The 25,661-nt window shown below is 38.9% G+C and overlaps 1 protein-coding gene across 1 annotated transcript in view; it reads left to right on the forward strand.

The window, feature by feature from the left end:
- MPP7 (MAGUK p55 scaffold protein 7) overlaps nt 1–25,661 on the forward strand; it is a 204,076-nt gene that overhangs the window by 73,314 nt on the left and 105,101 nt on the right. The window contains exons 3-4 of the mRNA XM_077771770.1: nt 20,903–20,980; nt 23,457–23,537. Coding sequence (XP_077627896.1) covers nt 20,903–20,980; nt 23,457–23,537 — 159 coding nt within the window. The remainder of the gene's footprint in view (nt 1–20,902; nt 20,981–23,456; nt 23,538–25,661) is intronic.

Consider the following 25,661-nt stretch of genomic DNA (forward strand, 5'->3'; position numbering starts at 1 on the left):
TTAAATGTTTTATTTATTTCTAGGAGAGAGAGAGAGAGAGACAGCGCGAGCAGGGGAGGGCCGAGAGAGGGAGTCACAGACTGAAACAGGCTCCAGGCTCTGAGCTAGCAGTCAGCACAGAGCCTGACATGGGGCTCGAACCCACGAACCGCGAGATCATGACCTAAGCGAAAGTCAGATGCTTAACCGACTAAGCCACCCAGGCGCCCCTAACGGCTGCTCTTTCTAAGAGCCCTTCTATCTAGCTGTTACATGCTTTTTCCTGTGTGAGGATTTCATTTTTCTTTCTCCTAAAGAGAGAACCTTCTCCTTTGAGAACAGGAAAACCAAAATGTTAATTATTTTAAGACACATTCTTTTTGCACATATTCATAAATGCACAGATCTAGGATTTTCATCACACACCATATTCTGCCTCGAAATTTCATTGTGATGTTCCTAGCTTGATCTTGCACTCTGCATCATTTGACCCTTGCTGTTGAAAAACTGACTTTCCGCCTTTTCTGTGCCCATCCAGGCTTTCTTAACCCTGCAGCCACTCACTGCCTTCATTCAGATTCTTTTCAGGTCTTTTACTTTGATTGTTTTTGAAGAACTGTCATGAGGGATGTCATTTGGTTCAGGGTCCCTCAGAAATGCATATTCTCTACTTGAGCATAGAGTGCTGCTTTGATTTTATCTCTAGGTATTGATTGTGTTGTCTGTGTGTGCATGTGATACAGTTAAGGGGAACTAAGGTCTCCTCTTCCCAGGAATATCAGTGGGGGGTCTTAGGGAGAGTCAAGACCTACACTACTGCTCACTGGGTATTTTCTCTTTGCTAGAGATAACTTGAGGCTCTTTTTAATGCGATCTTATTTTGTTCTCACGATAATGCTATGTAGTAGGTATTATTGTTATTATCCTATTCTAAATAGGAGGAAGCTAAAGTTTACAAAACTAAACCTTTTGGGTTGCTATAAAAAAACATTATTGACTGGGTAGCTTATAAACCATAAAAATGTGTTTCTCACCCTTCTGGAGGCTGGGAAGTCCAGGATCAGGCTGCCAGCAGATTTAGTGCCAGTGACAGCCTGCCTTCTTGTTCATAGACGGCTTCTTTTTGCTATCTTTACATGGTGGAGGGGTGGAGGGAGCCTCCTTGGGGTCTCTTATAAGGGCACTAGTCTCATTTGTGAGTGTTCTGTTCTCATGACCTAATCACCTCCCGGAGGACCAACCTCCTAAAACCATCACATTGGGGTAATAGGTTTCAACATATGAATTTTTTTGGGGGGGGGGGGTGGCTGGCAAGGGGTAGTGTAGAAGGACTAGCTCGGTTCAGAGGGGGACTGGGCTGGGGCNGTGGCAGAACTGGGATTTAAACTCAAATATGTTTAAGTTAAAGGCTCTTAATCAATTACATTGATGGTTCATTTTTAAAAACTCTGAGAATGCTATAAATTCCTCATGTTTGTTTTTCTTTGCCCTTGTCCTTTTCCCCATGTGGGTAGCAGTAAAGTCCCCAAAACATAATGGACCCGTATGCTTTTCTTTGGGGGCTGCGAGGAAAACAACAGTTGGGAAGAGTGTATCAGATTTCACAGTAGCTTGGGGATGGAGGCTGTAGTGGCGGCTACTGAGAGGTGGAGTCCTTTGGACCCTGCTACAAAAATGAAGGGAAAGCCTGAGGAATGTGGCAAGTAACTTGCACTGAGCAGTGAAAAGTCCTTTGGAATTTCTTACCGCTAGAGCAATATCCTCTTAACTGGTTTCCTCCTTCTAGACTTCTACCCCACACCACTCCCCCAGTCTCTGCAAGGAAAAAGGAGTGAAGCACAAATCCAGCCTTGTGTTTCATCCTCAGAACTTTTCTTTGGAGTGGGGGAGGGGGAGGGATAAAGTCTAAGCTTCTTGGCATGAATCATCCATCTGTATTTGGAAACTTAAAACAATAGTTTTAATCTTTCTTTGGATCGTAGACCCATTTGAGTTTTTTGGTGAAAGTTTTGGATTATTTTCCTAGAAAAATACATGCCAGCAATTTAAATACAGCTTCCAGGAGGCTGTGATCTGCTGAGAACCATCCATGACTCTTAGGCATAGACCCAAGATATGCAACTTGCCACTTTTTAAGACTGCTCATTCCATTTTTTTGTTATGAAAAAACTTGCTTTTACGGCTCTAATTACAGTGCTTGTTTCTTAAAATGTAAACTACGAATGATTGACTGCTACTTGTATATTGAAACCTGTCCAAGTTACATGATATCAAAGCAACCTGTTTGCCATTTACGGTAACACCTACCATCACCCTGATAAAACTTTAATGGCTTCTGGGGCCTTCAGTGATTATTGAATATGGGCTTATTTCAAGGCAGATCTGATCATTATACAATGAGTGGAGTGAAAGATGTATGTACAGATCCTGGGTTATTTCAAAGTGGGACAGTTTGGGGACTTCTGGATTGGATAATTCAAGTTTAGTTTTTGTTGAGTTACAAAATGTTTACAAAGAAACGTCTAATGCCCTGGCTACTTTCAGAATATTGTTCTAGGAACTAAAGTAATATAATCTGCAGGAAAGATTCTGGGACTTGACTTCAAATACAGTCACCGCGTATTCAATCAAAGTCACAAGTTTGATGGTTTGTTGGTTTTGATAATTTAACTTGAGCCTGAAAAGTGTTACTGGTGCTTATAACCACTTCATACCCATATCCCTTATAAGAATTCAACTCAGTAGAGATGTTGCAAACCCCCTGGCCTGAATTGCAGGCAGAGTACTGGCTTCCTATTTGAAGGCTCTCCCCCTCACCTCCCACCCTTTTGGCTTGAGCAAAGTTACTGCCTCAAAATTTTGTTTATTAACTGTGCTTTTGAGTACAAGTATGCTCATAAATTCTACATCCTATGGAAGAGGGACTAAAGACCAAAGCATTATAAGGATCTCTGCTTTAACCCTGAAAAAGTTATTTCAAGCTAGGACTGTTATTTTCAGCTTTATAAAGATACAGTGAGATCAGGTAGAAACACAGACCAAAATGTATCTCACAAGCCAAATGAATATAAGTCATGGAAGCTCAAGGATAAAAGTATCTAGAATCTCCTGTAAGTAAGAAGTGACTCATCCCCCTTTTATAATAGTACTCTGCAAGGAAATCGGATGTTGCTTTTTTAGAAGCCAGAATTAATTTACATGAAATAACCAGCCTTCTACTTCCTACAGTAAGTAGCTAGACATTCTAGATGCATAATTGCAAACATTCTTTTAAATGCATGACTAAGCTTGTTAGGAGAGTCAGGGAAATCCACTTGTTTGAGAAATGAAGAGGAAAGTAAACACTGGAAACTGCTTAAACTCATGATATAGCTGTGTTGGAGAGGTTGCCCAGAGATTGGGGGGTGGAGGGCCCTCTCCTGACATTAGGCTCAGTATAGGCAGGACATTGCTACCGAGTCACACATGTAAAATGGTTCCTTTTCTAGGGTTACTCTGTTAGTGAATCGGAAAGTGAGGACAGTTCCAACTGCCTTTCTGGAGAGATGACCAAGAATTTCGGCTGTCTTGTCTTGGGATTAGGTAGAATCTAAAGAAAGTCTAGTTTCAGAGCTTGGTCCATGGTGTGAAGTTTGAGGGGGTTTTCAAGCAGTTTTTAATTTTTAGTTGAAATGTTGATATACAGTATTAGCTTCAGGTGTACATTATGAAATTATGAAATCATGAATTGCTCACCACAATAGGTGTAGTTACCGTCTATTTCATACCATTTTATTATAGTATTATTGGCTATATTCCCTATACTGTACTTTTCATCTCTGAACTTATTTATTTCATAACTGGAAGTTCAGATCTCAATCCCCTTCACTATTTTGTCCACCTCTCTACTCCCTCGGCTCTGGCAACCACCAGTTTCTTTGTATTTTTGGTCTGTTTGTTTTGTTTTGTTGTTTAGATTCCAGATAGAAGTGAAATCATATGGTGTTTGTCTTTCTTGGACTGACTTATTTCACTTAGCATAATACCCTCTAGGTCCATCCATGTTGTCATGATTTCATTCTTTTTTTATGGGTGAGTAATATTACATTGTGTGTGTGTGTGTGTGTGTGTGTGTGTGTCTATCACATTTTCTTTATGCATCAATCGATGGACCCTTAGGTTGCTTTTGTTTTTGTATTTTGGCCATTAGAAATAATGCCATAAAATAAGGGGTGTACGTATCCTTTCAAATTAGTGTTTTAACTTTCTTCAGGTAAATACTGGATCGTGTGGTAGTTCAGTTTTAAAAATTTTAACTTCTACACTTTTCCGTAGTGGCTGCATCAATTTACATTCCCACCAACAGTGCACAAGTGTTCCTTTTCTCTGCATCCTGGCCAACACTTGATGTTTCTTGTCCTTTTGATGATAGCCATTCTGACAGGTGTTATGTGATATCTCGTTATGGTTTTGATTTGCATTCCCCTGATGACTAGTAATGTTGAACATCTTTTCATGTGTCCATTGGCCATCTGTGTGTCTTCTTAGATAAAATGCCTATGCCCATTTTTTAATTAGATTGCTTTTGGTGGTATTGAGTTGTCTGACCTCTTTAAATATTTTGGATATTGACCCCTTATCAGATGTATCCTTTTCTCCCTTTCAGTAGATTCCTTTTTCATTTAGTTGATTGGTGTGCGGAGAGTTTTTACTTTGATACAGTTCTACTTGTTTATTTTTATTGTTTCCTTGGCTTAAGGAGACACATCCAGAAAAATAGTACTAAGATCTATGTTTTCCTTTAGGAGTTTTATGGTTTCAGTTGTTACATTTAGGTCTCTAATCCACTTTGAGTTAATTTTTGTGTATGGTGCAAGAAAGTGGTCCAGTTTCATTCTTTTGCATGTGGCTGTCCAGTTTTCCCAACATTATTTATTTAAAAAAGTAATTATTATCCTTTCCCCATGGTATGGTATATTCTTACCTCCTTTGTCATAGACTAGTTGACCTTTTATGCATAAGTTTATTTCTGGGTTCTCTATTTTTTTCCATTGATCTATGTGTCCATTTTTGTGCCAATACCATACTGTTTTGATTACTATAGCTTTGTAGTATAGATTGTGGGGTTGTGATACCTACAGCTTAGTTCTAATTTTTCAAGATTGCTTTGGCTATTCTGGATCTCTTGTGATTCCATACAGACTTTAGGATTATTTGTTCTAGTTCTATGAAAAATACTATTGGTATTTAAAAAAATTTTTTTTATGTTTTATTTATTTTTGAGAGCAAGAGAGACAGAGCACGAGCAGGGGAGAGTCAAAGAGAGAGGGAGACACAGAATCTGAAACAGGCTCCATGTTCTGAGCTGTCAGCACAGAGCCCAATGCGGGACTCGAACTCATGAACCATGAGATCATGACCTAAGCCCAAATCAGATGCTTAACCGACTGAGCCACCCAGGTACCCCCCAAAAACACTATTGGTATTTTGATAGGGATTGCATAGAATCTGTAGATTGCTTTGGGTCATATGGACTTTTTAACAATATTAATTCTTCCAATCCATGAGCATGGGATATCTTTCCATTCACTTGTATCTTCTTCAGTTTCTTTCATCAGTGTCATAGTTTTCAGAGTACAGGTCTTATACCTCCTTGGTTAAATTTATTTCTAGGTGTATACTCTTTTTGGTGCAAATGTAAATGGGGTTATTTTCTTCATTTCTTTTTCTGACAGTTTATTATTAGTGTATAAAAACAACAGATTTCTGAATATATAATTTTGTGCCTTGCAACTTTACTGAATTCATATATTTTAATAGGTTTTTTTGTGTGTGTGTGGAGCCTTTAGGATTTTCTATATATAGTATCATGTTTTACCCCTTTCTTACCAACTTGAGTGCCTTTACAATTTTTTTAAATGTACTTTTTTTAAAAAGATTTTTTAAGTATTTTATTTATTTCTAGGAGAGAGAGAGAGAGACAGCATGAGCAGGGNTGGGCTCTGCATTGACAGCAGAGAATCTGATGCAGGGCTCGAACTCCAGAACTACAGGATCGTGGCCTGAGCTGAAGTTGGATGCTTAACCAACTGAGCCACCCAGGCCCCCCTCCCCTCTTTTTGTATGAACATTGTGGCTCAGACTTCTAGTACTATGTTTAATAAATGTGGCAAGCATAGGCATCCATGTCTTATTCCTGATCTTAGAAGGAAATCTTTTAGCTTTTACCCTTGAGTATGATGTTAGCTGTGGGTTTGTCGTATATGGCCTTTTTTATTTTGAGTTGAGTCGTATCTGTATCCGTTTTATTGAGAGTTTTCATGATGATTGCATGCTGAATTTTGTTAAATGCTTTTTCTGCATCCTGTTGAGATGATCATATGACTTATACCCTTCATTTTGTTAAAGTGGTGTATCATGTTGATTTGAGGATACTGAACCACCCTTTGATCCCTAGAATAAGTCCATTTGATTGTGGTGAATAATCTCAGTATATTGTTGCATTTGGTTTGCTGATATTTTCTTGAAGATTTTTGCATCTATATTCATCAAGAATATTGGTTTTTAATTTTTTTGGTAGTGTCTTTATTTTAGTATCAGAGTAATGTCCTTATAGAATGAATTTAGAAGCATTCCTCCCTCTTCAATTTTGTAGAATATTTTGAAAAGGCTAGGTATTAACTCTTGTTTAAATGTTTGCTAGACTCATCAATGAAGCCATTATTATTATTATTTATTATTATTACTGATTCACTTTTATTACTAGTAATTTCTCTCTTCAGATTTTCTATTTCTTCCTAATTCAGTGTTGGAAGATTATATGTTTCTTGGGATTTATCCATTTTTTCAAGGTTGTCCAATTTATTGGTGCATAATTTTTTTGTCTCTTATAATTCTTAATATTATTATATTACTTAGGTTTATATTTAATACAAATAATTTTTTAATAATAAGGGAATCTGTGTTTCTGTGGATTAGTTTTAACTTTTTTCATTTCTGATTTTATTTGTTTGAGTCCTTTTTCTTTTTTCTTGATGAACTGAAACAAAACTTGATGACTGAAGTTTTGTCAATTTTATCTTTTCAGGGAACCGGCTTAGTTTCATCAATATTATCTCTGTTCTCTTAATTTCCATTTCATTTATTTCCACTCTGATTTTTATTATTTCCTTCCTTCTGCTTGCTTTGGGCTTTGTTCTTTTTGTTTTCCTAGTTCTTTTAGGTGTAGGGTTAGACTGTTCATTTGAACTTTTTCTTGGTTCTTAAGGTAGTTCTGGATCTTTATAAACTTCCTTATTGGAACCGCTTTTGCGGTTTGCCAAAGATTTTGTACCATTGTATTTTGTATTTCCATTTCCATTTGTTTCCAGGTATACATATATTTTTTTACTCTCTGCTGTCTTTGTTGACTGGTTATATAGCCCCCACCTTATATTTCTTCCAGTGTTTTCTTTTAATGGATTTCTGCTTTCATAGCATTATGGTCAGAAAGATGCTTGATAGAATTTTAGTCTCCTTGAACTTCCTGGCACTAGTTTTATGGCTTACTGTGTGATATATTTTGGAGAATTTTTCATGTGCACTTGAAAAGAAAGGGCATTCTGCTTCTTTTGGATGGAATGTTCTGTATATATCTGCTAAGTCCATGTGGTTGAATATGTCATTCAGAGCCACTGTTTCTTATGGATTTTCTGCCTCAGAGATCTATCCATTGATATAATTGGGGTATTAAAGTCCCATAGTATGATGGTATCATTGTCAGTTTCTCTCTTTATATCTCAGTGTTTCCCTTATAAATTTAGGTGCTGCTGTCTTAGGTACATAGGTATTTACAGTTGTTACATTCTCTTGCTGGATCCATCTCTTTATCATTATGTGATACTTTTGTCTCATCACACTCTTTTTTTAAAAATTATTTTCTTACATTTATTATTTTTTAAATCCTTATTTATATTTTGAGAGTGAGACAGAGTGTGAACAGGGGAGAGGCAGACAGACACAGAATCTGAAACAGGCTCCAGGCTCTGAACTGTTAGCACAGAGCCTGACGCGGAGCTCGAACCCACGAACTGTGAGCTGAGCCGAAGTTGGGCGCTTAACTGACTGAGCCACCCAGGCACCCCTATATTTATTTATTTTTGAGAGACAGAGAGAGATTGTGAGCCAGGGAGGGGCAGAGAGAGAGGGAGACACAGAATCTGAAACAGGCTCTAGCTGAGCTGTCTGTACAGAGCCTGATATGGGGCCTGAACCGCAAATCGTGAAATCATGATCTGAGCCAAAGTCAGACGCTTAACTGACTGAGCCACCCAGGCACCCCTGTCTCATTACACTCTTTGTTTTAAAGTCTATGGGTATATAAAGATATGGGTATTGCTACCCCACCTTTTTTTTTTCTTCCATTTGCATAGAATATCTTTTGCTGTCTTCATTTTCAGTATGTAGGTGTCTTTAGATCTGAAAGAGTATCTTATGGGCAGATATAGATGGGTGGTTTTGTTTTTGTTTTCATCCATTCAGTCATCATATATGTTTTGATTGGAGCATTTAGACCATTTATATTTCAAGTAATTATTGAGAGGTATGTACTTTCAGCCATTCTGTTGGTTGTTTTCTGGTTGTTTTTGTAGTTTTTTATTTTTTTTATTTTTTTATTTTTATTTTTTTTTAATGTTTTATTTATTTCTAGGAGAGAGAGAGACAGCGTGAGCAGGGAAGGGTCAGAGAGAGAGGGAGTGATAGACTGAAACAGGCTCCAGGCTCTGACGTGGCAGTCAGCACAGAGCCCGACGGGGGACTCGAACCCACGAACCGCGAGATCATGACCTAAGCGAAAGTCAGACGCTTAACCGACTAAGCCACTCAGGTGCCCCGTTTTTGTAGTTTTTTAAAAAAGGTTTGTTTACTTTTGAGAGAGAGCGCGTGCACGCATGTACAGGTGGGGGAGGGGCACAGAGAGAGAAGGGACAGATGATCTGAAGCAGGCTCCTCGATGACAGCAGAGAGCCCCACGTGGGGCTCGAACAAACAAACCACAAGATCATGACCTGAGCTAAAGTCAGACACTCAGCCAGCTGAGCCACCCAGGCGCCCCTGTTTTTGTAGTTTTGTTCCTTCTTGTCCTGCCCCCTCTTCCTGCATGGTTTGGTGACCTTCTTTGATGTTATGCTTGGATTCCATTCTCTTTATTTTTTTTTTGTGTACTTGTTCTGGGTTTTTGGTTTGGGATACCATGAGTTATAACATCCTATGTATGTGACAGTCTCTATTAAGTTGATGGTCATTTTTGAGCACATTCTAAAAGCATTAAATTTTTATAGCTCCTCCTCCATCTTTTCTATATCTGATGTCATATTTTACTGTAAAGTTTTTAAATTAATCATGTATTTTCTTTTACCTTTTATTTATATCTCTTAACCTAATATTTGTAGATGTAGTTGATTTTACTACTTTTGTCTTTTAACCTTCATAAGATCTTTATTAAGTGATCTACCTTTAACATGTTTGCTTTTACCAGTGAAATTTTTTTTCCTTTCATAATTTTCTTCTAGTTTTATGATCTCTTCTTTTCCATTTTAAGAAGCTCTATTAATATTTTTTGTAAGGCTTGTTTAGTGGTGATGAACTCATTTTACTTTTGTTTGGTAAACTATCTCTTCTTCAATTTTGAATGATAACTTTGATGGATAGAGTATTCTTGGTTGTAGGTTTTTTCCTTTCAGCACTTCGAATACATCGTCTCTTCTGATCTGCAAAATTTCTGCTGAAGATCAGCTGATGACCTAATGACATTTCCCTTTTATGTAACTATTTGCTTTTCTCTTGCTGCTTTTAGAAATCTCTAATTTTTGATCTATTAACTTTTAGATGTTTTGGTGTGAACATCCTTTAGTTCATCTTGTTTGGGGTTTCTGTGCTTCATGGGCCTGAATGTCTATTTCCTTCTTTAGGTTAGGGAGGCTTTCAGCTATTATTTCTTCAAATAAGCTTTCTGCCCTTTCTTTCTCTTCTCCTTCTGTGATCCCTATAATGTGAATGTTATTATGCTTCAGGTTGTCACAAAGTTCCCTGTCTTCATTTTTTAAAATTCTTTTTTCTCTTTTACTCTTCAGCTCGGGTGCTTTCTGTTTTCCTGTCTTTCAGATCTCTGATCTGTGCTTCTGCATTTTCTAATCTGCTGTTGATTCCCTGTACTATAGTTTTAATTTCCGTTATTGTATTCCTCAGCTTTTTTAACATTTTCTGTCTTTTGTTGAAGTTCTCACTGAATTGATCCACCTTTCTCTCAAGTCTGGTGAGTATCTTAATAACCATTGCTTATTTTTTTTAAGGAGGCTTCACACACAGTGTGGGGCTTAATGCAGGGCTTAAATTCACCACCCTGGGATCAATACACGAGCTGAGATTAAGAGTTAGACACTTAACCGACTGAGCCATCCAGGCACGCCTTAATGACCATTACTTTGAACTGTTCATTAGGTAGATTCCTTTTCTCTGTTTCTTCTAGTTCTTTCTCTCAAGTTTTATCTTGTTCCTTTGTTTGGACCATGTTCCTTTGTCTCCTTATTTTGTCTAACTCTCTGTTTGTCTCTACGTATTAGGTTAGGACAGCTGCGTTTCCTGGTGTTGAAGGTAGTGGCCTTATAGAGAAGGCATCCTCTGGTCCTGTAGCACAATTCCCTTTGGTCATCTGTAGCAGGCAGTTGTGGGGTATCCCCATGTGGGCAACGTGTGCCCCCTTTTGTGACTGGGCTGTGGCTGCTGTAGGCAGGGTTAACTCTCAGCGCAGCTGGCCGAGAGTACTGGCTGCGATAGCTTTGGGCATGCTGGTGTGCATGGCTGGCCCCCATTTCCCTGGGACAGCATTTGCTTTGGAGGGTGCTGGTTCTCACTGAGGCTGCCCACCTGTTAGTCAGAGCAGGAGCTGCTTTGGAGGGACACTTGCTAGGGTGGGCAGATCAGGTGGGCTGGGTTCCCAGGGAACGCCATGGCAGGGCAAGCGGTGCTAGCGACGTAGATGGAGATCGGCAGAACTGACTCACTCAAGTGTCTGGCCAGCTGGCTAGAGGAAGGCAAGAGAAAAGGCTCCCGCCAACACTGCTGCTCTGGAGAAGGTTCGTAGAGATTCCTGCTGCTCCAGCATATGCCATAAAATAAGTCAATTAATTTCCTTCATGTATAACCCAGGTGCTTTTCAAACTGCCTCTGGGCTGGGTCTCAGACTAAGTAATAGAGTGCATTTGCCCTTAAAAGAGCGGCGTCTTGGGGCGCCTGGGTGGCTCAGTCGGTTAAGCGTCCGACTTCGGCTCAGGTCATGGTCTCATGGTTCGTGGGTTCGAGCCCCGCGTCGTGCTCTGTGCTGACAGCCAGCTCAGAGCCTGGAGGCTGTTTCGGAGTCTGTGTCTCCCTCTCTCTCTGACCTTCCCCTGCTCACGCTGTCTCTCTCTCTCTCAGAAATAAATAAAACATTAAAAAAAATTAAAAAAAAAAAAAAAAAAAAGAGCGGTGTCTTGGTTTCCCCTAGCCCTCTGGCTCCCCTGTAGTTGAGTCTTGATCTTCAGTGCTCCCACAGTGAAGCACTGCTACTTAACAAGACAACCAGGCTTGTCTTCCCATCAGGTCTCCAACAGCAGGGGTGCTCAGTATGGGGCTGATTTCCCTGTCTTATTAGAGAGGGTCTTGGTGCTTGTAATATCCCCCCTGGGAGGTCATGGCTCTGGGGGTTTGATTCCCAACCATGTCTCTTTCCCTTACCCTTCTTCATGTGGCTTCCCCTTTAGTTGCTGAGCTGTGGAAGATCTGTTTTTGCCAGCCCTTATGTGTTTTTTGTAGTGAGTGGCATCTTCTGTAGTTGTAGTGTTGATGTATCTGTGAGAGGCGAGCTCAGGATCCTCCTCCGCCATTTTCCCAAGATCTTTCCTGTGGTTGGAGTTTTTGTGCACAAAGTCCAGGAATCCCAATTTGTGAATTTAGCAAAGTGGCTGGTGATATTGCAAACTCACCCATCAGAAGCAAATAAAAAGTATTTCTGAAAAGATGTATCATCAGCCTAGGACATCTTCATGTCCACGGAAGATTTACTAACAACCCCAGATTACAAAACATTTGAGAATACAGTCTACCCTCAGCTACAGTCTGCAGGTATGGCTGATACCAAGATTAAACGCTAAGCATTCTATGTAATACAGCAGTTTTATAGCCTATAAGTATTCTTTTTTTTTTTTAACTTTTTAAATTTATTTCTGAGAGAGAGAGAGAGAGCGAGCATGAGCAGGGGAGGGTCAGAGAGAGAGAGGGAGACACAGAATCCGAAGCAGGCTCCAGGCTCTGAGCTAGCTGCCAACACAGAGCCCCATGTGGGGCTCGAACCCACCAATTGTGAGATCATGACCTGAGCTGAAGCCGGCCGCTTAACCAACTGAGCCACCCAGGTGTCCCAGCCTATAAGTATTCTTAAATGATGTCAGTTATAAAAGAAGTCTTTAATCATAAAAACACGAGATGCTGGGAAATAAACAGAAAGATTTGTAAAAAAAAAAACAAAAAACAAAAAACCAAAAAACGCCATGTTTGAACTATATAATAAGATGCAGAGTTACGTTTTTTGAAACAGTTTTTTTTATTGTTTGTTTATTTTTGAGAGACAGAGCATGAGTGTGAGCAGAGGAGGGGCAGAGAAAGAGAGAGACACAGAATCTGAAGCAGGCTCCGGGCTCTGGGCTGTCAGCACAGAGCCCGATGCGGGGTTTGAACCCATGAACCATGAGATCATGACCTGAGCCACCCACTCTGCCTCTGAAGAGTTATTTTTTAAAAAAAACACTCAAAACACTCTGAGGGGCACCTGAGTGGCTCAGTCGGTTAAGCGTCTGACTTTGCCTCAGGTCATGATGTCACAATTCCTGAGTTCAAGCCCTGTGTTGGGCTCTGCACTAACAGCTCAGAGCCTAGACCCTGCTTCAGATTCTGTGTTGCCCTTTCTCTGCCTTTTCTCCACTTGTGTTAGTTCTCTCTTTCTTTCTTTCTCTCTCTCTCTCTCTCTCAAAAATAAATATTAAAAAAACACTCTGTGAATAAGTTCTTTAGGGATTAGATACAGCGTAAGAGAGCAAAATAATTTGAAGATAGATTTCAAGAAGTTCCCAAAATGCAGACAGATGGCTAAGATATCCCAACTTCGTTTTTCATGGAATATGGGTAGCTGGCAAGCTTAACCCAAAAGCCTTGTGGCAGAATAAAGGGCTAAGAAGTTTTTCCTTCTTCTAAAAGTCAAGAGTGTAGATAAAAGTATAATAACAATATTGGCTCAGAGAAACAAATTAAGAATACAGAATAGAAAGCCCAGATATAGATGTTTGTGTATGGGAGTTTGATAAATAAGTAATATTACATATCAGTGGGAAAAGATTAAATGGTGCTATCCTTTTGAAATAGATTAAGTTAGACCTCTTTCATGATACAGAGTAAAACTGTAAAACTTTAAGAAGTCATAGCAGAATCTCTTTATTAGGATAGGGACTGTTTTCTTAAGAAACAAAATGCACAACCATATAGAAAAAGCTGGATATAGTTGGCTCTGTTAAAATCACTTCTTTTTGCCCAAGGCCACGGTATTTTTTAAGGTAGGATGGACAATTGGCAAGTAGTCCAAAAAAGGTAATAGTTTAGGTACTATAGAAGTTTATTTCCTGCTTAGCGATTGTTTAGAGGGGTACATCAGATTGATGTGTTACCCTTCTCCCTAAAGTGTGTTGGGGACCCAGATGGTTCCATCTAGTGGCTTTGGTGTGTGTTAAGGCCTTGTCATAGCCTGCATGCAGCTGGGGGGAAGGGGGAGAGTATGGAGGAAACATCCCAATTTCTTAAAAGCCCAGGCCTAGAAGTGGCACTAGAACTGACGTCGTGCTTGACCGCTGAGCTGTAGGGGGTGGGGTCGAGCGTGGCGATGACCAGAAATGTGGCTTCACGAGGCAGCTGCTCACTAGCTACAGTTCGTCAGTGGCTGTGGCCGGGGACAATTGGTGGTGAGAGCAGCTGTCTCTGCCTCCAAACTATTGTGAAAAGAGAACTCAGAGATTGGAGAAGATAGAAATGAAAGCCGTGGGGAGAGTCCCATTTCATATCCATTTGATTAACAAGATGTCTGATAACACCAAGTGTTGGCAAGGGTCTGGGAACTCAGGAAACATTGCTCACAGTGCAGGGCAGAGTGGTGTGAAAGGGCATTCAGTAACAAAGAGCAGAAACAACCACCATGTTTCTCAGGTAAAAAAAAATAGATATGTAAACTGTGTGGGTTTTTTTTTTAATGTTTAGTTTTGAGAGTGAGACAGAGTGCAAGCAGAAGAGGGACAGAGAGAGAGAGGGAGACACAGAATCCGAAGCAGTGTGGGGCTTGAACTCATGAACTTTGAGATCATGACCTGAGCTGAAGTCGGACACTTAACCCATTAAGCCACCCAGGTGTCCCATGTCAACTACTGTTAGTTAATATGACAGAATATTATCTACCTGTTCAAATGAATGAACTACATATTCATGTATCAAACTAGATATCTCAATATGGTATTGAATGAAAAATCCAGAGAGTGTGAATGCAAGCACACAAGTGGGGGAGGGGCAAAGAGAGAGAGGGAGAGAGAGAATCCCAAGCAGGCTCTGTGCTGTCCGCCCAAAGCCCAGTGTGGGGCTCAAACTCACAACCTGTGAGGTCATGACCTGAGCTTAAATCAAGAGCTTAACTGACCGAGCCACCCAGGTGAGCAAGTGCTAAAGTAATGGCGAAAATTAAATGGACAGAAACCTCTCCTCAGCTGCCCAGCTAATGGTCAGTGAATGAAACAGGGACAAATACTATTCTCACTTGCTTGAATAGGTCAGCTGAAGTTTTCCCTTTTTATGATCTATGTCCTCCTCTCTTTCCCAGGCTATTACCTTTCTAAATAGACAGGTTTATTGACTTACACTCTTGCCATATTTTTTCCCCATACTGAGTATCTTACTCTTGAAATGGGTACTTGCCTTAGTCAATATTTTATGAATGAATAAAATTCTAGTTAGAGTAGTTTCCCTTTTGTATTCTTTTTTTTTAATGTTTATTTATTTTTGAGAGAGAGAGCATGAGAAAGGGAGGGGCAAAGAGCAAGAGAGACACAGAATCCGAAGCAGGCTCCAGGCTTTGAGCTGTCAACACAGAGCCTGGGGCTCAAACTCATGAACTGCAGGATCATGACTTGAGTAGAAGCCGGACGCTTAACCAGCTAAGCCACCCAGGCACCTCCTTTTGTTTTCTAATAATTTGTATGAAGTGTTATAACTGAAGTCTTATGTAGGGCTAGATTTCAGAAAGAAGGAATGAACTAAGATGAAAACTGAAAAATATTAGAAAACAAAAACAGTAAAGCTAATAAATCTAAAAGGTGGTTCTTTGAAAATACAGTAAAATCAATGTTTGTTAACTAAAGGAAGGATAAAGGGTAGAAATAGAGAAAGCACGGATATGCCAAGTAAAAAATGGTGATAAAGAAAACAGGTAGTAGAGGAAATTCAAAAACCAGTAAGAAGCTATTTTGCTTAAGTAGATTCAAAAAGAAAATAATTTTCTAGGAGATATTTTTTAAGACCAGGAAAATAAATGAATAATTTTTCTAGGAAATGGTATTTTCCACAACTGACAATAGAAGAGATAGAAAAACATAAATGGTGAAGTTGCCAGAAGCCACCAAGATGAAATAAAGTTTGGGGATAAAGCTACCCTCCAAGATATATCAGATCCAGCTGCTTTCTCAGGGCAATGCAGTAAAATATTTAAAGAAGAGATTACTCCAGTGGTATTGAGATGTTTTCAGCACATATAAAAAGATAGAAAGCTTCCACAGTTTTAAAAATAATGAAATTATTAGAATACTGATATCAAGACCTAATAAAGACAGGACCAATGGGAAAAAACATAACCCAGCCTCAGTCAAGAATATTGGTGGAGATGGGGTGCCTGGGTGGCTTAGTCGGTTAAGCGTCCAGCTTCGGCTCAGGGCATGATCTCGCAGTTCGTGGGTTCGAGCCCCGCATCAGGCTCTGTGCTGACAGCTAGCTCAGAGCCTGGAGCCTGTTTCAGATTCTGTATCTTTCTCTCTCTCTGACCATCCCCTTCTCACGCTGTTTCTCTCTCTCTCAGAAATAAATTTAAAAAAGTATTGGTGGAGAAAGTCTAAATAAAATATTAGCCAGTGGATTCCACAGCACAGTAAAAGATCTATATATCATAATCGACTGATCAATATATCATAATTCACTGTGGGAATGCCAGGATGTGTAGTATTTGGAAATCTGTAAATAGAATTCCCATATTACATCATCAAACAGGAAAAACAGTATGGTTGTGTATGGTGGAAAACGTTTTGTGAGAATGAACTTTCATTTTTTTCATATATATTTTAAAATTTATTTGTATTCGGGGGTGGGTAGGTGGGGGTGCAGAAAGGAGGAGAGAGAATCCCAAGCAGGCTCCATGCCCAGCACAGAGGCTCCATCTCACAACCCTGAGACCATGCCCTGATCCTACACTTAACTGACTGAGCTACCCATGTGCCGTAGGTAAATAATACTCCTCATATATTTAGAATGCATGGGTACTAATTTCATATGATGCTCTGGGTCTGTGGCAAGGGTAAGCCAGAATTCATCACACATTAAAGGCAGGGAACAAAGCATCAACCTTCATCCGTTTTAATAATTTTATTTTTTTGGAGCTATTGGCCAAGAAAATTAACCAAAAGAGAGATCAGTGCTATAAAATTGGAAAGAAGGACATACAGGTAGCACTGTTGCCTTGTTCTGTTGTTGCTTTTCCATTTTTAAATTTCCTCTTTTCTAAAAAAAAAAGGTTTTTTGGAGAAAGATTATTAATTTTTTATTTAAAAGAGGATCCTTGCCATTAGTAGAATACTTTGCCTTATTTTTTAATCCCTACACAACATGGCTCTGTCATTCCCAGCTCCTCTCGGCTGGCGTGTTCCATGGATCTTTTTTAATACTAGGATCTCTTTCTCCTCCATGTTCCAAATAAATGAGGTAGCTGGGGTGGGGTTGAGGGTACACGCAGTGCTAATTTGGTTTGCCTGCTTGCTGTTAACATAGTCAAACTATTGAGCTGTTGTTTTCACTGCTTTTTAATATTCACAATAGAAGAAAGGAAAAGGATTTTTACAGCTTTGGTTTATTTAATACTGTTGGGGTAACCATGATTGGGTTCTTCCCGTTTACCTCTATACATCACTGAGAAGTTTCAAATAAATAATTGCATTGAGATTAGTCACAATTTACTTTATACTTTCATTATTGAAGCTTCATTTAAAACAATTTCTGTGATATGTGTATAAAAAGTAGATTTTTGGCACCAGATTCTCTTACAAAAATTAAAACATTTATTTTCAATATGTGTGTAAATGAAAGTAATTACAGCTTTCCTCTAAGAATTGGTTACATGTAGAAATGGTTTTCATTTTAACTGATTTTTTCTGATGCAAGTATAATTACAGAAAACAAACCCTTACAGACATGTGTGTAATCACTATTTAGTGGAGCATAAATGTCTCAGTTTTAAAACGTCCTTTTTTCTTCAGAGTGTATTTTAAATATTTTAGCATGCCATTTTTTAGGACCTTAGTTTTGAATAATTGCCTGGTTTGCTATTGTATGAAACTAACCAGTCTCCCCTTTTCGCCAGTCTTTTTTATTCCTGACTCTTTTCTTTCTGCAACGCCTTCCACTTTTCTCTCCTCCTGTTGTTCAGGGGACAAAAACGAAGTACGCTTTTATTGCATGGCTGAGTCTGCAAAGGGAAGTGTTTAGTTAAAATAAATGAGATTTTGTAGGTTTGGCAATACATGATATTTAGTAATTAGATGCTGGGTCTGTGGTTCTGTGTTTGTCCGTCAGATTCCAGAATGTTAGCGCTCAGGGAAATTGGCTAACCTATATCAGAGTGGTTTTTTCTGATGTGTAAAGGTGAATTACAGAGCATTTAACGTAAAGCTGTGCCGTGTTATTCAGTAGGAAAGCCACTAGCCTCATGTGGGCATTTAAATTTAAATTAATAAAAACTACAGAAGATTAAAAATTCAGTTCCTTAAATAAACTAGACGCAGTTCAAGCACTCGCTAGCCACATGGGGCTAGTGACTAACCATGTTGGGCAAGCAGGTACAGAACATTTTTTTTTTAATTAAAATTTTTTTTTAATTTTAAGTAAGCCCTACACCTATTGTGGAGGCCAGCGCAGGGCTTGAACTCACAACCCTGAGATCAGGATCTGAGCTGAGATNCTCTTTTAAATACCAATAAAAGTCAATGATTTGGGAAACAAAGAACGGCTCAGAACTACTTAGCATTATTTTTACTTTCCTACCAACTTAATTTTTTTTAAATGTTTTATTTATTTCTAGCAGAGAGAGAGAGCGAGACAGCGTGAGCAGGGGAGGGTCAGAGAGAGAGGGAGTCACAGACTGAAACAGGCTCCAGGCTCTGAGCTGGCAGTCAGCGCAGAGCCCGACGCGGGGCTCGAACCCACGAACCACGAGATCATGACCTAAGTGAAAGTCGGACGCTTAACCGACTAAGCCACCCAGGCGCCCCCCAACTTAATTTTTTAAATACTGTCCTGAAGTTAAACACGTATCAGCATAGGGTTACCAGCATTTAAAAATTCTAGGAGGAAAGAAAACAGAAAGAAACTCTAGGAGAACATTTGAAAATTCTTGATATAATACAGAGTCCCAGGGTGGGCAGGGTGGGGACAGGTTTCATATCACTTGGGTGAAGATCCAGAGAAGGTGATGTGTAAAGAGGGGCTCACTGTTTTTAAAAGACACTCAGAAGAAGCAAAGTGGAGAAATACTATATTTATTTGGGGCATGTAATTTTAGGTTGTCATTACAGTACTGTATTAATATAAACCAATCTGGAAGACCTAGGAAATGTTGGAAAGAAAAAGGAGAGAGGTGCCGACGAACCATCCTGTAGTCACTGGAAATGGCCATTATTATTTGTCACGTCTCTGCCCAACCTCTCTCTCCTATTCATCCATCAGTGAGTGAGGTCAGTGAAGAAGGCAGACGAAATGTTAGTCTGAGAGGCAGGCTAATGGAGCAATGAAGAGCTCGGACACTGAGCCAGGTGGCCTGAGGTTTAAGTCTCAGGTCAGCTGCTTCTCCCTGTGGGACCACACCATGTTATTTAACTCCTATGTACCTGCTCATCTGTAAAATGGGATGATGGCTTTCTGCCTCTTAATGTTCTTATGAGGGTTAAGGAATTAAAATACTAAACTTATTGAAGGCTGTATTACTGATAGTACTGATCACTGTTATGTAGGGAATCCACATTGTAAGTACCTAGTAACAGTGAGCCTCTATATTTATTACAAGCAGACATTTAAACAAGTACTTGCAATAAAGGTAGGTGAGTACCCTTATGACAGGGTAGGTTCAGTATTCTACCTTAGTATTTGTTGAGGTAACTTAATTTTTGATAATGACTTAAGCAAAATTAATTTAGCTCTTAGGTGGGTCAGTTTTGTTTTCAATTATACTTTAAGAGTTACATCAAATCTTGCTTCTTTTATAGCTTGTATTCTTAAAAATTTGTTTATTACCCTACTGTGATTAGTATTTAAATGTTCCAATATTTTAAGCAAAAATGTGGCCCTGATCATTCTGGTATTATCATAAGTGTCAAAATGCTTTCCCTGATACTTTGCGTTGTGGACCAGGTTGCCAAAAAGGTAATAGAATCCTCTCTTAGCAGTAGCATCTGGCTAATCAAAATAAAATCTATCTTCCAGACTTTTTACAGGAGAGTTTGGTTAGCTTTGAGGATAATTAAAGAGTATATTACTTGATACCTTTTAAGAATGGGAAATTCTGAAGTGCCACTTTTTTTTAATGTATATATATAATAGTGTATATATAATATATATATAGTGTATATATAATATATAGTGTATATACAATGTGTGTGTATATATATATATATATATAGTGAGGGGTAATTTCTTCAACTGTAAATAAATTAAGTAGAGGCTCAAGTAAATTTTCAAGTATAACATATTAAGGGCACCTCTGTAAGGGCTGAAATCGATCAAACTAAGGGGCCATAGTTTTGCAGTTGTCAAAGCATCTTTCATCTCAGGGATAATACTCAATTTTTTTTAAGGAACTCCCATTTGTCTTATGCACTAACCTATCTTCTTGCCTTTGTGTTTCTTGGGTAATGATGGGTTTCTTGGGTAATGATGGGAAATGAAGGACCAAATTATTTATTAACAATATAATTTTACTGGTTTTACAGTACAGAAAATAATTTAAGCTTAATAGTTATAAGACATGTCTCTTTCCCTTTGTTTCTTAGAAGTTTGACTCTGGGGGGACAGATTGACAATATGGGGGGCAAAAAAAAGATGAAGGAACAGCATGCTCAGGAAGGTGTTCCCAGACCGCTGGCCCCTGACCCGCCCAGTGCCAGCCCCAAGCTCTCAGTGTTACCACGTACCAGCCCCGCGGGACGTAACTGCCAGCTTATCAGCTTGCCTTAATCAAAATTTCTGTTTGCAGCAGGAATATAAATTACAAACAATACTTAAGATCTTGAAGCAATATGTTTTAGGAATTACAGATTTTTAAAAACTAACAATTATTTGGGGGAAAAACTAAGGTTTAGTTTTTATGCTGGTCCTATTTGTTAACGGTTTTTTTCCCCGTTTGACTTCATGTCGGAAACACTGGACCAGATGAGTGATGCTCACTTATTTGTCATCTCTGGGTTTATCAAAACACATAGTTTTTGTTTAGAGAGTTGAGCGGATCAGTTTCTACTTGCGGTGATGAAAATCTCACAGTATCTTCCTGTTTGCCAGCAGGTAAACTTAAACTCACTTGTTTTTCTTCCAGATTCATGAGAAACTCCACTACTATGAGAAGCAGAACCCCGTGCCCATCCTCCATGGCGCAGCGGTCCTGGCCGATGATGTAAGTGTGCCTTTCTGAGCTCCCTGGGACATGGCTCCCTTGGGCCTGGCCGGGCCGGAGCTCATCCCGGCGCAGACAGACGCGTGTGAGCCAATGAGCGAAAACCAGAAGAAGCTGCGAATGTTTCCAAAAGGCCTGTCATCACAGAGCTTATGCTGATATTATGCCGATTTTCATTCACTCTCCTGCGCTAAGACTTGTGCAGGGAGATACCGTCTTGTTCTGCCTTGGTAACTACGTAACAGAAATTTTAGGCTCGAACTCTCCGGGGAGAGGGAAGCTGTCAGCTATTAGTGTTCTGAGAAAAGTCACAGGCAGGAGGAATGCTTTGGAGAAATAAAGACAAATGAGATAGGTCTATTGCTGACAGTGCTAAAAAAATGACAGATTCTTGTATAGGAGTGAGGCATATGAAATACATAAAAAGACAGGATTGTTTTTAAAATGGATTATAAAGCATAGTAATGATTTATGGATATTAGACCTTTCCAAATTACCTTCATAACCAAAAAATAAATTTTAGAAGCAGTTGGCATTGATGGAGTAGTTAATTTCCTGTGGCTATAATTTTATTTTCGATCTGGGGGAGGGAGCTAACTTGCTGTTTCTTACTGTTCACTTTCAAACTCGGATGAATTGAGAGCGCACCTGGATAAACTATAAGACGCTAAGGCTGCACGAGAAATCAGTTTCATGTGAGGGCTCGTTCTAGTGATATCCTGTAACTTATCTGTTGCCTTTTAAACTTTTTCCTTTTTTATGATAAAACAAACTGTAGTTCACTTTAGTGAAATATCAGGGCTGTAAGTATAATTTGAGAAAACCGACCACCTTCCAAGGTTGATTTTCTTATATATCGTTTATCTTCTAATTTAGGTAATAAAGCATATGTAATAAATCCCTCAGATGTTTGCTGCTTAGTTAGTCCCCAGCCTCCCGGTTTTATCCAGAGATTACAAATTATGGGGATGTTTCAGTGTACATGTTTTATGGGATGGCTTACTCCTCTGTGCACTATAGAACCAAAGTTTTTGAAGTGAAGGTGTAGATAGAATTCTACAGCTCTAAGCTATAGTTGCCGCTTGAGAAAGTCTTAAAAATCACTTTAAAGACATTGACTGTTGTGGGCTTGGGGAAATATTTGTTGATATCCATTGTGATGGAGGCCCAATCATATTACAACAATATTGCTTTTTTAAAAATAATTAGAGACTGTTACAGAAATACAGTAAAATGTAGCATTTTCTAATTCATCCCAACAATATACTTAAATTTTTTAAGAATACTGTTATATATTAAGTGACTAAGGAATGCAAAGAGCCTTTTGTGCCTTTTTATACGTTAACAATTATTTTTATAACAATTATTTTAACTAGACAAAACTTTTACCTTGAAAAAGTAAAATCACTTTTTGAAATGTAACCAATTTTGTCAGATTTTATTTTTTGTGTATAATTTATATTATGCCCTTCTTTTAGAGAAAAGTCCTTTTCCAGAGATAAGAACAGTTACTTTTAGCTTGGTAGAAACAATAAGAAATTTCATGCAATGTTTTAAGAAGAGTTTTTAAATGAAAATGTATGTACATATTTTGAGTTTTATACTATTTCATAATTTTAATTTTTTTCTTATTTTAAATTTCTTTTTCTTAATGTTTATTTGAGAGAGAGAGGAGGAGGGGCAGGGGAAGACAGCAAGAGAATCTCAAGCAGGCTTCGCTCTGTCAATGCAGAGCCCGATGCAGTGCTCGAACTCACAAACTGTGAGATCATGACGTGAGCTGAAATCAAAAGTCAGACACTTAACCAATTGAGCCCCCCTGGCACCCCTGCAATCTTTTCTTTTCCTGTTTGGTCTTGCTTTTCTTCTTTGGAAAACTATATGATCCTTACCATAGCCTAAAGTGGAACAGAATGTTGATAGGAATATCTCTAAATGAGGAACATGTTAGTCAGTGTAGGTAAACGTAATAAAAGTTTCAGCCCATTTGCTCTTAGAGACATTGTAGTTCTTTTTCACTTCACCTCTAAACAGCAAGCTACTGTGGGTTTTTGGAAACCCTGTGAGTTTCACCACCTCATTCAGAGAGGTTTTTCTTAATTTTTTTCTTTTTCTTTCTTTCTCTTTTTTAAAAAATTGTCAAAGCCTGATCCAGTCCTTTTTACAAGTGGTCCTTTGTTTGCACGCAAAAGACCATTCCTTAAGATGAAGTGCTGGGATTTGCCCTCATTGCAATAAATCAGAAGGTGATCTGGCTGATAGGATGTTTTTTAGTTATACTCTCAGCCAAGGTCCTGGGCTGGGATCTGGCTACCAACAACCTAAAAAGAAGAGCATTGATTGATCGTCTGTTTTCTTTCATGCCGACTTTTCCTTAATCATTGGAAAGTGGCAAGGTAGATTCTCATTTGTCACACGTGGAGCTACACACTGCTCTTACTAAATGTTCTCTATGTCCATGTGATCTCCCTTGCAGCTGGCCGAAGAGCTTCAGAACAAGCCATTAAACAGTGAGATCAGAGAGCTGTTGAAACTACTGTCAAAACCCAATGTGAAGGTGAGGACATGTAATAAATATCTTCCAGAAGGGCCACTTTCTGTGACTTCAGATGAATTTTGTTTCGAGCATCAATTTTCAGTAAATGTATTTTCAAATGGTGCCCAGTATTTTAATAACCTAAATTCCATTAAGGACAGAGAGTTGAGCTTTTGATGATAATGTGACCAACTACAAAATACTTTAATTGGGAAGCTCAGGATTTAAGTTGGTGAATGTAATGGCACTTCAAGGTCAATTTCTTATTAAATGAAGGTAAGAGTACAGGATACAGAGCCTGTGAGTGGTTTTGTTCAAGTTCATTTTACTTAGCCACTTAATGGTATTACAATATATTTGACAACAATAGCTGTTTTCCTATAGGATCATTTTTGCTTTCCTCTTTCCTTCCCCCAGTCCCTCCCTAGCTTCCCCATCCCCCCTCCCTCTACTGATTCATGGTTTAATATATGCTCCTATCTTACAGAGCAGGCGTTTTCCAGTATAAAGTACTAGTAAAATATTGATAGACAGTTCTCCCTACCATTTTTTAATTGAATAATTGACATAACAATATTGTATTAGTTTCAGCTGTACAACATCATGATCTGATATTTACATATATTATACACTGGTCACTGCAGTTAGTCTAGTTATCACCTGTCACGATACAAAATCGCTACAGTACTTTTGACCATATTCCCTCTGTGGTATATGACATTCCTGCATCTTACTAGTTTATAACTGGAAGATTGTACCTCTTAGTCTCCTTTACATGTTTCACCCCTTCCTTGCCATTTTCCTTCCAGGTATATCAGTTATCTTTCCTTCAAAGATGGTTGGTCAACAGAAGTCATTTCAAAAGTTAATTCTAAGGTCATTGATATACTAAATCCTATAATGTGTACATTTTGGACTTGATACTGCTGCAATTACATGTAAAGTATTTTTCCATGAGCGAAAATTACGTATGGATTATGTAATTAGAATGGTCAGTTATCTTATGACGATTTCTGTTAAGCATATATAGGGCTGTCAAATGAATATTTCTTTTTTCTTTTGTTTAAAATTTTTTTAAATGTTTATTTGTTTTTGAGACAGAGACAGACAGACAGAGTGTGAGCAGGGGAGGAGCCGAGAGAGAGAGAGACACAGAATCTGAAGCAGGCTCCAGGCTCTGAGCTGTCAGCACAGAGCCCGACATGAGGCTCGAAATCCTGAATGGTGAGATCATGACCTGAGCTGAAGTTTCACCTTTAACCACCTGAACCACCCAGGCGCCCCTAAATACTTCTGCATAGATACCAAAATTGGTTTTTGCCTTCCTTGAAAAATCTGTGGGACTGTGCTTTAATGGTCTTAAACTGGTAGTCAAAAAAGAAAGATAGTATTAAATAAAAGATGAAGCGAAAACATGCACAGGCTGTAATTCTTAATCCCTGTAAGTAAAATAAGTATATTGCTGTCAAAAATAAATGGACTCTGATTAGTAATTTGGAGTCATTAGCTTGTACTGGTACAGAGGAGACTGAATTTTAGTTCTAAAAGAATAAGGAAATTAAAGACAAAGTGTGGGGGCACCTGGGTGGCTCAGTTGATTAAGCATCCAACTTTGGCTCAGGTCATGATCTTGCAATTTGCGGGTTTGAGTTCCGCATCGGGCTCTGTGCTGACAGCTTAGAGCCTGGAGCCTGCTTCAGGTTCTGTGTCTCCCTCTCTCTCTGCCCCTCCCCTGCTCACGTTCTGTCTCTCTCAAAAATAAATAAACATTAGAAAAAAATTTTTTAAAAATACAAAGTATGTAGAAAGTTTAAGAGCTCAGAGTAAAAGATTCATAGGTAGAGAAATTTCTGAAAATGTCTTCATTTGGTCTTGGAGTACACATGAGAATTTAATATTGAACCAGGGAATGGTTAGCAATGGGAGGCTTGTTAAACTCTGACTTGAGAGTGTTATCTTGGTTTGAGTATTAGAAATCGAAGAAGAATGTTTCTGACAAAAAACATGACTTTGATATTCTATTCAAGAATGTTTGGGATAGGGGGGCGCCTGGGTGGCTTAGTCGGTTAAGCGTCCGACTTTCGCTTAGGTCATGATCTCACGGTTCGTGGGTTCGAGCCCCGCGTCAGGCTCTGTGCTGACTGC

The sequence above is a fragment of the Crocuta crocuta genome, unplaced genomic scaffold (assembly GCF_008692635.1).
Source record: "Crocuta crocuta isolate KB4526 unplaced genomic scaffold, BGI_CrCroc_1.0 scaffold457, whole genome shotgun sequence".
Taxonomy (NCBI): domain Eukaryota; kingdom Metazoa; phylum Chordata; class Mammalia; order Carnivora; family Hyaenidae; genus Crocuta; species Crocuta crocuta.